The sequence below is a fragment of the Sinocyclocheilus grahami genome, unplaced genomic scaffold (assembly GCF_001515645.1).
Source record: "Sinocyclocheilus grahami isolate Dianchi unplaced genomic scaffold, SAMN03320097.WGS_v1.1 scaffold186.1, whole genome shotgun sequence".
Lineage (NCBI taxonomy): Eukaryota > Metazoa > Chordata > Actinopteri > Cypriniformes > Cyprinidae > Sinocyclocheilus > Sinocyclocheilus grahami.
In genome coordinates, this window is record NW_015505365.1 from 161,364 (window position 1) to 175,314 (window position 13,951).

The 13,951-nt window shown below is 34.0% G+C and overlaps 1 protein-coding gene across 1 annotated transcript in view; it reads left to right on the top strand.

The window, feature by feature from the left end:
• The first annotated feature begins 280 nt into the window (after window positions 1-280).
• The window catches only part of LOC107594566 (trichohyalin-like), a 29,828-nt gene continuing 16,157 nt past the window's right edge, over window positions 281-13,951 (top strand). The window contains exons 1-4 of the mRNA XM_016284658.1: window positions 281-357; window positions 4,680-5,657; window positions 6,682-7,087; window positions 7,166-8,452. Coding sequence (XP_016140144.1) covers window positions 4,690-5,657; window positions 6,682-7,087; window positions 7,166-8,452 — 2,661 coding nt within the window. The 5' untranslated portion in view covers window positions 281-357; window positions 4,680-4,689. The remainder of the gene's footprint in view (window positions 358-4,679; window positions 5,658-6,681; window positions 7,088-7,165; window positions 8,453-13,951) is intronic.

The following is a 13,951-nucleotide window of genomic DNA, read 5'->3' on the forward strand; positions in this document are numbered from 1 at the left end:
TGACAGGAATCGCCCTTCCAGGCCTGGCTCATGAATATTAATTACGTACCGTGACGTTCGCCAAGCTGCCTGATGATTGGACGAAAGGCAAAGACGTTCTCAAATAAAAGAATCAGGCTCTGCCGGAGTCTTATGAATATTAACTAGGAGCGGACATTCCTCCCGTAACGTTATCAGAGAACGTAAAATTAATATTCATGAGATAAGCATTCGCCATAGTAGGATTCGTACATTTGCGACCCGCCCTCCTTTCTTTAGTGTTTGAGCTGCACACCTACAATCCAAAAGGACGCAGACGTGTATTTGAGCTTAGAATCTATATGTACAATCTCATGGAATAATTCTATCACTATACAGGTAAATGCACATTATTTCAACTTGTTTATTTGTGTATTTAATATGCTAATGACAACATTCATTCACTCTCTAATGTAAATAAACTGTATACTTATTTCAGTTGTAATATTTATTTTGTTAATCGTTCTGTATACTTAATAGTACCTCCGGACTAAACTGCCAAAATAGTGCTTTTTTCCCACAGCTGGAAATTATACAGGGTTCAAAGACGGTTTATTGTAAGAGGCACTTATTCATAAGTTACTTATTACCAACCAACAGGTGCAGATTACTGTGCTCCTGTTATATAAGCTGTTCTTTTTTCTATTTCCCCACTCTTTGCTTTTTATAAATGTAAAACCCTTATTAACAAGTCGATAACATTATATAATGCTTAACTTTAACATTAATATATGAATCTGAGTTTGATGCCATTTATAGATAATTGATTCTGCATTTAATTGATTAACTAATTAATTATATAATGTCATCGGTTATTAGTAAAGTTTCTAACTAAAAGGTTATTGAGAAATTTAACTATGTAAATTCAGAGAAGCGTGACAGAAACGCAGTTAAATAAATAAACCTCCTCTCCACACACGCACTGGCCATGTTATAAGCTCAGCATGTAAAATTGTGTATAATAATTTGCATATGATCCTGGTGAGTGTAAGCTCTGCAGATCTTACATGCTGTGTGAACTTACTTACTTTGAACATTAGCTCTGTCCTTTGACCATCCCAGGTCAAAATCACTGGATCTCAGTAAGCAGAGAAAGACAGTATGCATTTTAATGATCTAATTTACTTAAAGTGTGTCCAAATGTGTGGACATTTTTTTCTGAGGTTGCTCAAGTAATTAAGCTGTCATTTTCAAAATCTTGCATAGAAATGCTGCTTAGGCAGCAACTCCAATAAATACCGATAAGGGATTGTCTGATAACTGCTGGCTGCCAGCTATTAGTATTGCGATTTATTTTGAGGATAACACATTTTGTCCAGCTATTTCTCATCTGACAATACTAGCTTGCTGTTGGACTGGTTTGTTGAACGAAGACACATTTACACCAAGCCAAAATATGAGAAGTGAGCATTTTTTCACCTGTGGATAATGTTTCAGTGTCTTCACCTGAAGCATTTGTGGCCAATGGAAGTCAGAAAGTATACTAAGTTAACTCAGCTTTGCCTAACTTTGTCAATCTGGGGAAGGGATTTCTTCAAAACTCTCACAACAAGCCAGGCTCTAACTTGTTTTGCACGATGATACACTCTAAAAAATGCTGGGTTAAATACAACCCAGTGCTGGGTAAAATAGGGACAAACCCAGCAATTGGGTTGTTTTGACCCAGCGGTTGGGTTAAATGTTTAACACAACCTTCTGGGTAGTAACCCAACCGCTGGGTCAAAACAGCCCAATTGCTGGGTTTGTGTAACCCCAGCACTGGGTTGTATTTAACCCAGCATTTTTTAGAGTGTAAGAGAATATGGGCGACGGTTTCGAAATGTCAACATTCGGATTGCTTCAGTTAATTTCAGGCTAGTGCATGACTGGTTGCAAATGAGTAATTTCTCCATGTGATGGTGTTTGTCTGCATGCAGACTGCTGATATCAGACAAACATCGGGTGAAAGTGATGCTGGTCATATATTGTGGGTCATGCAGGGTGTGTATAAATAGCCTGCAGAGAAACGTCTAGTCGTTTCTTGTTTGAGTAACCCTAATTGAATGGAAAAACTTAAAAATCTAGCCCAACCAGAGTAAGATGGCCTTAGAGAGCTCAACCGACTGGATTGGCCTTTTGTGTCTTTCGCAGAGAGCGCCGTTTTAATATGTTTTTGGCTGCTTTGAAGTGTGCATTGATTCATTCATTCTGTCTCCACCAAAAAGGTCTGATATCCCTCTAGAGATCTCCATTAGCCTGCATAGCAGTAGCAAGGAAGTTGCAATGTGGCACTAATGAAAAACGTACTATTATATAATGACTTTTCTTACAATGTAAAAATGAATTGTATTAATCAGCAGTTTGTCTTATTTAATAGGCTTAACACAAAATGATGATTTACATGATATAATGATATAAAAAATATTTCCAGAGCATATATCTTAAATAAAATGTATTTATATTAAATAGATGTATTTATTAATTAATATTATTTATAATAATTTTCTTTTTTCATATATATATATATATTTTTTTATATATATAGCATGAATCTATAACTGTATGTAAGGTTTGTGCTTAAAACATGAAAAAAAAATGTTTTACCAATAGTGAAATAAAATATAAATGGTATTCAGGATATGTTCTCTGAAATCATCTGCACAAGTAAATTCATTTTATGTTAAGCATGTTTAGATATTCTGTTTAGAAGATCTTTTGAATGGCTTTTAATTGAGAAAAAAGCTTTTTCGCCATGTAACGTTGTAGTTACAGCAGCTAACAAATAGTGGCAAATTTCTAAAACTAACCATACAAACCACTGTGTTGGTTAGAGCACAACAACCAGCTAAAGTCCTAAGCAGGTCCTAACATCTTTTTCTGTCCGTACTGAAAGCGAAAATGCTTCATGATGCCTAAAAGTGTCCACTAAGTGACTATTTATTTACTTAGTGATCTAAATCAGAAGAGCTGACTTAGAACATTCAAACAAATCTTTCCAGAATGCATATTGATTAAACCATCCAAAAACATTTGACTACTTCATGGATATTACGTAACACTTTCCTTATCTCACTTGTACTGCATTCATATTGATGCTCAGAGGTTTCCTTGTTGTCTTGCTAGTAGTGCTGTCAAACGATTAATCGCGATTAATCACATCTAAAATAAAAGTTTTTGTTTACATAATATATGACTGTGTACTGTGTATTTTTATTATGTATATATAAATACAAACACATGCTTGTATATATTTAAGAAAAATATGTTATGTTTATATAATAAATATATTTATATATAACATAAATTACATGAATATAAATATATACATGTAAATACATGTAAATATTTTCAAAGTATATACTGTATGTGTGTGCTTTTATATATACATAATAAAAATACACAGTACACAGTCATATATTATGTAAACAAAAACTTTTATTTTAGATGTGATTAATCGCGATTAATCGTTTGACTGCACTACCTGCGAGCCACTGAAGTGATCAGCACAATGTGTGGGCGTTTTTAGGTTGCTTTAAGAGGAAAGAATATATCATCATAAAAAAAGAAATTAAATGCAATGGCACTTCATTTGAAAAGTGCCAAACAAAAACCTAACAATCTAATTAATAACAAACTGTTCTTGTATCTAATATGACTGACATTTAACCTCAGATTTTCATGACTGCTATACACACTTGCCTAAAATTTTCATAGGTGTTAATTTTTCATCAAAAAATATATATATTTTAGCTTTATAAGATAAAGATCTACTTGAAAATTCCTCAAAACTTTCAAAAAATTCCTCAAGTTTTAAATGTGTTAAAGTTAGTCATGCATTTAGCTAAATTATTCTTGCATTGACATTGAAAAATAATTGGTGATGGAACAATTTTCAATCAGAAATTGCTAGTAAATTTTACAAATAATTACAAAGAAACATCAAGTAACACACTGAATTACACATGAAGCTTTGAAGACTAAAATAGTATTTTCTTGTTAAACTTACTCTAGTTGTTTTATTTGAAAAATCTAATCACAGTGTTTTTTTTCCCTTTGCAGACACATTTGCATGCATAAAACACTGACACAAGTTTTCAGAGTTTCTCAACTCAACAAGTGATCAAAAGAGATTTGATAAGAGAATATAATATAAAAGTATTTTATTTTATGTTATTTATATGTTTTTTGTAATTATTTTATATGGTGATTTTTTTTGTGTCTTTTGCAAGCACACTCTAAAAAATGCTGGGTTGTTTCAACCCAATGTTGGGTCAAATATGGACTAACCCAACAGTTGGGTTAAATTTTGGTTACATTTTTAAATGAGCTTTTTAACCCAACAGTTAGGTTAGTCCATATTTGACCCAACATTGGGTTGAAACAACCCAGCATTTTTTTAGAGTGCATGTTTATGGTAACATCCCAAAGATGTATGTTAATACCACTGAGATCCCACAGGGGTGTTTCCAAATATGGACTAACCCAACAGTTGGGTTAAATTTTGGTTACATTTTTAAATGAGCTTTTTAACCCAACAGTTAGGTTAGTCCATATTTGACCCAACATTGGGTTGAAACAACCCAGCATTTTTTTAGAGTGCATGTTTATGGTAACATCCCAAAGATGTATGTTAATACCACTGAGATCCCACAGGGGTGTTTCTCTTTTGTTTTCCCATCCAGGTGTATAGCCATGGCTGCATGGATGGGGGCGACCACAAGGGAAATGGGCCAATCGCTCATCAACCCAGACAAACCTTCAGTTTCAGCCTCTGCACTCCCTGGAGACACTGGGAAGCCAGCATTGCGCCCAAAACCCCACCTCATGCCTAAACCATTTGCCCTGCAAAGAAACTCCACCATCCGCCCAATCCGGGCCCCAAAAACCAACTTTAGCAGAGAGCTCCATCGAGCCGCCTCTTCTGAAGCGCTTTTTGATATAAAAAAAGCTGGTGCTGGTGGTCCAAATCTATCAGAATCCCAAAAATCAGGCTCAAATGGCACAGTAAATGAGTCTAATCAAATTGCAGCTCCTAAACCCGTTCCACTCGGCCCAAAACCTGACTTATTGGCTAAACCTAAACCAGAACCCACTAAGAGTCCTGGTTATAATAACCAAACTGGTCCAAACTCAAAGCCTGCTCTGACCGCTGAAGATGTGAAGGACGTTCAGCCCAGGAGCAGAGCAAAATCTTTGGGTTCTCAGGATCAAAAGTTTCTCAACCAGAAGGACCAAGGAGAAGCAGCCAAGACTGAAGCAGACGTCAAAGTGTCTTCACGATGCTGGCCGCCTCGGAATCGTCTCTCTGCTGAGCTGACCTCCAAGTTTGAGTCACCGTCTCAACCCGAGAAGGAGGTGAGGAGAGATACTGAAACCAGCAAGATGGAGAAAGAGTGGCCGCCACTTTCTCCTTCTGAGTCCAAGCCTTCGAAGCTTCCGGTGGATACAGGAGAGATGGGAGACGAGGACGTCAGCGGAGGCAGCATTAAGAGACGGATCAGCCTTCTCTTCGATCGATCTACAGCAGCTCAGCACAAGGACATTTTCGACAAAAGAGACAATCCAGCTTCTGAAATATCTGTTGATATTAAACAGAGAATCCAGAATCTGAGCTTGGACGTGCCCAGGACACGCTTGCCATCCACTGGTGGTCCTAAAAGGTTAGTGAAGCCTGTTTCATTTTCATCTCTTAATTGTATTTCAATCATATTAGAAAACGTTTCAGCTATTGTTCAGCTTCAGCTATGTCTGTTATGACTAATGATTTGACACATCACACCGGTAATCAAATCAAGTTCTCAAATCAAATGGTCGTTGAACCAAAAGAAACAGCTTCACAAACATCATGACAGGTTTTCTTTTTGTATTCATTCTTATGCATTCAAGAACGAAACATGCGAGCGAGTCAGTGAGCCGTTCCTTCATCGGATTCGTTTGAAAAAGCACTGAATCATTCAGGAACAAAACAAGTGAGCGAGTCAGTGAATCATGATTTGTTTGAAAAAGCTTGTATCATTCAGGAACGAAACAAACGCGTGACTCAGTGAGCATTCATTCCGCAGATTCATTTGAAAAAGCGCTGAATCATTCAGGAACGAAACATGTAAATGAGTCAATGAGCCATTCATTCAGCAGATTCGTTAAAAAAAGCTCGGAATAATTCAGAAACGAATATTTCAGTTAAATATGTGACAAAATGTTATTTTTTTCATTTATTTAGTAGCCTAACATAAACATTTTTATTTAGAATATGTTTCACAATTAACCTAAACGTTTGATTTTTGTCTATTTTGCGGATTTGTCACCAAGATAATGTTATCTAGCTGACTAACTGATTTTGTTAAAAAAGTGATTTGCTATAGTCTTCAAAACATCAGTATAAACCAATCAATTATGATTTATGCAATAATTTATCAGAAAAAAAGTGTGTTTATGAATAATGTAGTTGAATAATTTGTTGCAAATATTCTTTTTGTATTGGCCTACTGTGGCAGTAACAAAAAAAACATTTAATGACAAATATAAAAATTATTCTTAGCAAACATAAACATTTAAATTATTTTGTGGTGAGGCCAGTGGAAATGTTGGCAGGAATGTTAAGTATGTATACTTATATATATTTCTAGATTTATGTTGTCCTTATTTCCAAAGCTATAACATATTTCCAAACTCTTATATTTGCAGTCCACCATCTGAGAAGACACCAAATGAGAGATCATCTGAAAAACCTGCAGCGACAGAAAAGGTGCCTATTGACAAACCACCAAGTATGGCAGAAATCAAGAACTGTGCTGCTAGTGTGGAGAATGTAGAAGAAGAGGAAGACCATGAAGATGAAGAGGAGGACTATGTCCCTGTTCCTGTTTACCGAAGGCTTGGGACGAGCTTAGATGTGGAGACAAAGAGAAGGGAAGAAGAAGAAAAACAGAGAAAAGATGAGCAGTTAGAGAAAGAAAGACAACAGCGGGAAAGGGAAAGACTTTTGGAGGAGGAGAGGAAGGCAAGAGAAATAGAGAGACAGAAAGAGGAGGAACGGAAACGTGCTGAGGAAGAGAGAAAACAGGAAGAGGAAAAGAAAAGACAGGTGGAAGAAAAGAGAAAGCAAGAAGAAGAACAAAAGAGAAGAATTGCAGAAGAAAGAAAAGAGGAGAAGAGGAGGAGGCAGGCCGAAAAAGAGAGAGAGAGACAGATTGAAGAGGAGAAGAGAAGGATTGAAGAAGAAGAAAGAGTAAAGAAAGAGAGAGAAATGGAAGAAGAGAGAAGAAGAATTCAGGAGTTGGAGAGACAAAAAGACGAGGAAAGACTGAGACAAGAACGAGAAAAAGAAGAGAGGTTAAATAAACAGCGAGAAATGGAAGAAAGGAAACGAATGGAAGAAGAGAAAAGATTGAGACAAGAACAAGAAATGGAGAGAATACGGAAAGAAAAAGAAATGGAAGAAGAGAGACAAAAAATTCAAGAGATTGAAAGACAGAAAGAGGAGGAAAGATTGAGACAAGAACGAGAATTAGAGAGACTGCGTAAAGAGAGAGAAATTGAAGAAAGAAAACGAATGGAAGAGGAGAGACAGAGAGAAAAAGAAAGACTGAGACAGGAAAGAGAAAGAGAGAGACTAAAGAAAGAAAAAGAGATGGAAGAAGAGAGGAGAAGTATTCAGGAATTGGAGAGACAAAAAGAGGAGGAAAGATTGAGAAATGAACGAGAATTAGAGAGAATAAAGAAAGAAAAAGAGATGGAAGAAGAGAGAAGAAGAACTCAAGAGATTGAAAGACAGAAAGAGGAGGAAAGACTGAGAAAAGAACGAGAATTAGAGAGACTAAAGAAAGAAAAAGAGATGGAAGAAGAGAGAAGGAGAACTCAAGAGATTGAAAGACAGAAAGAGGAGGAAAGATTGAGAAAAGAACGAGAATTGGAGAGACTAAAGAAAGAAAAAGAGATGGAAAAAGAGAGAAGAAGAACTCAAGAGATTGAAATACAGAAAGAAGAAGATAAACGAAAACAGGAACGAGAACATGAGATGGAGATGGAAACGTGTGAAGCAGCAGAGAGATTACGAGAGGAAGTGCCTACGAGTTATGATTTAATATCGTTTGATGCGTCACAGACTCTGGTCTCCACCGTCCAGCCTGCTGACGTCTCGCCTCGACTCACACAAGTGACTTACGATGACTTTTCAGTGAAACCCCGAAGATGGGGAACTAGGTCGAGATGTTCCTCATCTCCATCCAGAGAAACTCCTGCTGCTCCTGACCACATTCTACAGCCAGAATCAAAGTCCAGTCATCCTGGACCCCAAGAACCAAACGGAGATCAGGTGTCTGTGCATGATCTGATCGGATTTGAACCTGAAGCTTCCAGCCCACACAACTCTACAGAAAACAGAATGCACACATATTTATTTGAGGCAGAAACTGAGTCCAAACCAGGGGATCTGCTGGAGCCAGAAACAGATGAGGTAAGACCAATAGTGATTAATTAAATATTGCAATATTGTTATAGATTTTCACTGTGAAATATATTTGACTTTAATAAAACAAAAAGCTACTAGAGACTTTACATTACAGGCACATCTTAATATAAAAATATAAAAGTGAAAAATAATGTTGGAAGTATCTACATTTACTAATAATAATCAGTGTCCAATCCAATCTTAATATTCTATCAAATATATAAAAACAATAGAAAATAATATTACAATAGAAAATATATTAAAAGTAATATTTAATAATTATGTAATATAAAAATATAAAACTTGAAAACTTGTCAAAATATTTACATTTATGATTAATAATAATCAGAGCAATTATAGTATGGCACATCTTAATATAAAATGTATATAAAAATATAAAAATTAAATATTTTAAATATAATATATACTTAATATAAAATATATAAAAAATTATATTAAATATTTTTAGTGCTGTCCAACGATTAATCGCGATTAATCGCATCCAAAATAAAAGTTTTTCTTTACACAATATATACTGTATGTATATACTGTGCTTATTTATTATGTATATATAAATACAAACACATGCATGTATATATTTATGAAAAATATGTTATGTTTATATATTAAATATAATATAAATATATAAATGTATATACATGTAAATATTTTCAAAATATATACTGTATGTGTGTTTATTTATATATACATAATAAATATACACAATACACATGCATATATAATGTAAACAAAAACTTTTATTTGGGATGCGATTAATCGCGATTAATCGGTTGACAGCACTAAATATTTTATAATATAAAAAATAATAAAATAAAATAATAATATAAAATATATACAAATAATTATAATAACATATAAAATATTTATATAAAATAATGTAATATAGAGTATATAATTTTGGAAATATTTACATTCATTCATTAATTTTAAAAATCTGAATAATTTTGTCTATTAGCCTGACTGAAATCTGAAATGCAATGTAGCAACTTGGCACCTTTATATATAATGTGCAATCATAGGTGTGCAATTATCTGCATTTCAAACATGGCTCGTGCAATCAGAATCAGTTATAAAGTATGTTTAAATTTTTATGAAAATAGGCCCTTCTAACCTCAGCTGGTTGTAAACACTAGTGGAACACACTCAATAATTTTGGCCTTTTTGGCTTTCAGTAGTTTAAAGGGATAGTTCACCCCAAAATGAAAATGTGATGTTTATCTGCTTACCCCCAGGGCATCCAAGATGTAGGTGACTTTGTTTCTTCAGAAGAAAACACAAACGAAGATTTTTAACTCAAACTGTTGCAGTCTGTCAGTCATATAATGGAGGTGAATGGGTATCACGGCTTTGAGAGTCAAAAAAACATACACATACAAAACCAAATTAAACCCTGTGGCTCGTGACGATACATTGATGTGTAAAGACACGAAACGATCGATCTGTGCAAGAAACTGAACAGTATTTATATAGTTTTTTACCTCTGATTCACCGCAATGTTCGAACTGTCCTGAGCGCGTTCTCAAATTCCGGCATGTGACGCGTCTTCTTCTTCTTCTTGCTTTATGCCGGATCGCAGACTTATAAGTGCATTACCGCCACCTATCTCTCAAATGGACCATTGACACTCCTAATTGAGATTGTAGATAGATTGTGACAAGCAGATAAACATCACATTTTTGGGTGAACTATCCCTTTAATGCACACAGCAGCCAATAGGGGGTTACTAGCTGGTTAGCTTTAGCAATGAACCCCTGCTAGTCAATACATTATGGGTGCAAACAGCACCTGCCTTTATAACCAGTCATTCAAAGATAACCAGATGTCATGAAAGTCTTTTGCAATCAAAGTATTAATCACTAAAATATTATGTTATTGTAAACATTTTACCAGTCCCACATTTTGTTTTTAAGGGCTCTTACCAGTGTGAAATACACTGTTCAACACTGTTTGTTGAAAGCAGATCTCATCTGTTAGCATTGGTTTTCATCTTAGTCACATTTACAGATGCATGTATCTTTATAATATACAACCTACATACTATCATTCTAACCTAATCTAAAGACAAATGTATGTAATTTGCTCAGTGGATGTTTTTATGTTTGTTGGAGAAAAATAGTATCTGGATTCACCAAACTTCACAAGCATTGTGTCTTAATAAGACAACTTGCACGCACCAAACACGCTAAATGGCAAAAATCTAGCTTTTTTAGATTTTTTTAGTGACAGCAAACATAATCTCTTCTGAGCTCACAGTCAGGGTACGAGAAACTCTGTTCAGCTGATAGGGTTGCTCTTGTAGGGTTGAGCCGCGTCTTCAGGGCAGGGCCCTTTGTTTCCATTGATTGTGTCATGTTGGAATTTCCCATTGGTGTTTTATGACGGCATAGAGTGATGTCACCGCAGTCAACGCTGCTTTGTGTTGGGTGTGTGTGTGTGTGTGTGTGTGTATATAGATGTGTTTATTCTTACATGGCACTTGTCCTTGAGTCAGGCCTGTGGCATTTTCAAACAACACCTATCAACCGCATTTGAGCAACAGATTATACAAACATTGGCATTGATTACATGTACACCAATCTGATATGTCTGATTACTGTGCATTTAATCCAGATTAAATTAATATTACATTGATTTTAGGATGTCTACATGAGACGGGGAACCTCTTCAGTTGTGTTTGCATGCTCCTTGACCTTATTTTCATTACTCCCTAATGAAATATATTTGTTTTACAGCCATGTCACTATTCTCATATATATATATATATATATATATATATATATATATATATATATATATAATCCGAGTGGCAGAAATGCAATTAAATCGTACAGTATACTTACCTGTATAGTGCAATTAAAACCACAGTGCTCCATATATTTTACTGTAATTATGATTACTGTAATTATGATCAGAATTGCATCATTTACAATATTCTGATGACATGAGAACCAGTGTAATCACTGCCTTAACATAACAGTGCTTTCAGCTGAGGACACACTGGATTTGATCAAACTCTATGCTATATGGTTTAGATTAGTGAGCACCACTAATTATGGTTTACAAAGCTGAACTTGGTTCCTGTGAAAAGTTTTGGTTTAGACGGGGAAGGTTCTCTGCTCCGATCTTCATGTAAATGATTTGCAAAGCCCTGTAGGTTTGGATGTTTACTTTCAATATGCAAAGCAGAGAAGAAAAGGGTGGTTCACGCTTCAAATTATCCTACAGTTTAACCTCCAACATGTTTGAAACAGAAATAGCAAATTTGCAATGACGTAGCATTATTTGAATATATTATAATGTAATAATAATAATAATATTTGTCTTCCGTATTTTCATGTGAACCACTGGTTGAATGTGTAGGTCTACAGATTAAGACTCTCTTGGGTCTTACTGCGTGTTTACATCGGGAAAATAGAGAAAATATCTGTGCATGTGTGGGATTTCTCTGGTTTATGTATACTTTTGTTCACAGAACAGTTTATTAAAATGTTCAGCATCCATGTGAATGTGGGCTTGGAGGGTATTTAATGAAATATATAAATTTAATATATAAATATATTAAGTTCATGTGTTCACATTTTTTAAGAGAGGGGTACAAAGGTCAGCATCATTATTTTTTTCATGTATATGCCTATTAACAATTATAATATAAAATAAATAAATGTAAAAGTTAAAAAGCTTTCCTAATATATTCAATTTATTAATAATAATTTGAGTATTTTTGTCTATTAGTCCATTATTATTATTATTATTATTATTAAATACAACCTCTTCAGTTGTTTACATGCAAATTGCCATTATTTTGAATATTCATTAAGAAATATGATTGTTCAACAGCTATTTTGTTGCTATTTTGTTGTACCCAGCGACACAAAAGGTTCAATAAAAATAAAACGTTTCTGAAAAAGGCTGAAATATGGTAAAATTTGTAATATTTTGAAATAATATAAAAAATAAAATGTATTATAAACCTGTTTTCTGTTTTAATATTTAAAACATTTAAATATAATTAAATAAAATTAAACATAAAATATAATAAAATGTAATTGTGATGTAAATGTGATAAAAAAAAATTTAATTTTCAGCAGCCATTACTCCAGTTTTCAGTGTCATATGATCCTTCAGAAATCATTATTTATTTGAAATACAAATCTTTTGTAACATTATAAATGTTTTGTCTTTTTTATGTTCTGAGAATTTTAAGCGTGATGTATACGGTTGCTAGGTGGTTGCTATGGTGTCTGCATACTCTAGATATCATTTAGTTCAACAAAGGTTGATAGGATTTGCCTGTTTTATGTCTGCCAGGTGAAAATTGTTCTTTCATATGCTTAGTAAAGTAATATCATAACATAAGAGAATGTTTTCCTAGTTGCTATGAAATTCATTATGATTACAGTATGGTACAGTATTTCTACCTCTTAAGCTCTTGTGATAGGATTTAATTTAATGTAATTCCAAAGAAGCCATTTGAGCTGTTCAGAAAGGGTTATGAAATATGATTCTCAGTAAACAGTGGATCTGTTTCTCAAGTAGTTTTTAATCGCCTGAGGAAACGTCTTTAATTTCACTTCTCTTGAACAGTGTTCAACTTACCTAGAGTCATGATATGTACTGCAAGTATTGTGCGTTAGCTACATAACCAGATGACTTCTCTCAAGTAACTAGTAAATTACTAGTACATTTCTAGTAAGTAAATTGGTGCTTTACTTAACCAACAGGATCATTAAGTTTAACAAACACTATTGCTTAAATCAGCCAGAGGATTTTGTGCTTAGGAGTTTTCACAAATGTTCTTATCCGTAGAGTATTGTTATTATTATTATTTTTTTGTTATTATTTTTCATGCTGTCAAGTGCTTGAAGTTGACATAAAATCAAAACTGACCCTATTTAAGTTTTTAGCTTCTATGCCATTGCGAGGTGATTAAATTTGGTCAGTGGAAGTGTAAAAAATATACATGATTTTTCAAAAAAAGAAGTCTGAAATATTTTATATTAATATTTTAATATGTAATAAATAAATATAAATAAACAAAATATAAAAATATGATAATATGTAATTGTGATATGTAAAAATTAAGTAATTTTCAGCAGATATTAGATTCAGAAATAGTTATTTATTTGAAATAGAAATGTTTTGTAAAATTATTATCATGAAAAAAGTATTACAGGTTCTATCAGGATCTATCTATCTATCTATCTGTCTATCTGTCTGTCTGTCTATATATCTGTCTGTCTGTCTGTCTATCTATCTATCTATCTATCTGTCTGTCTGTCTGTCTGTCTGTCTGTCTGTCTGTCTATCTATCTATCTATCTATCTATCTATCTATCTATCTATCTATCTATCTGTCTGTCTGTCTGTCTGTCTGTCTGTCTGTCTGTCTGTCTGTCTGTCTATCTATCTATCTATCTGTCGGTCTATCTATCTATCTATCTATCTATCTATCTATCTATCTATCTATCTATCTATCTATCTGTCT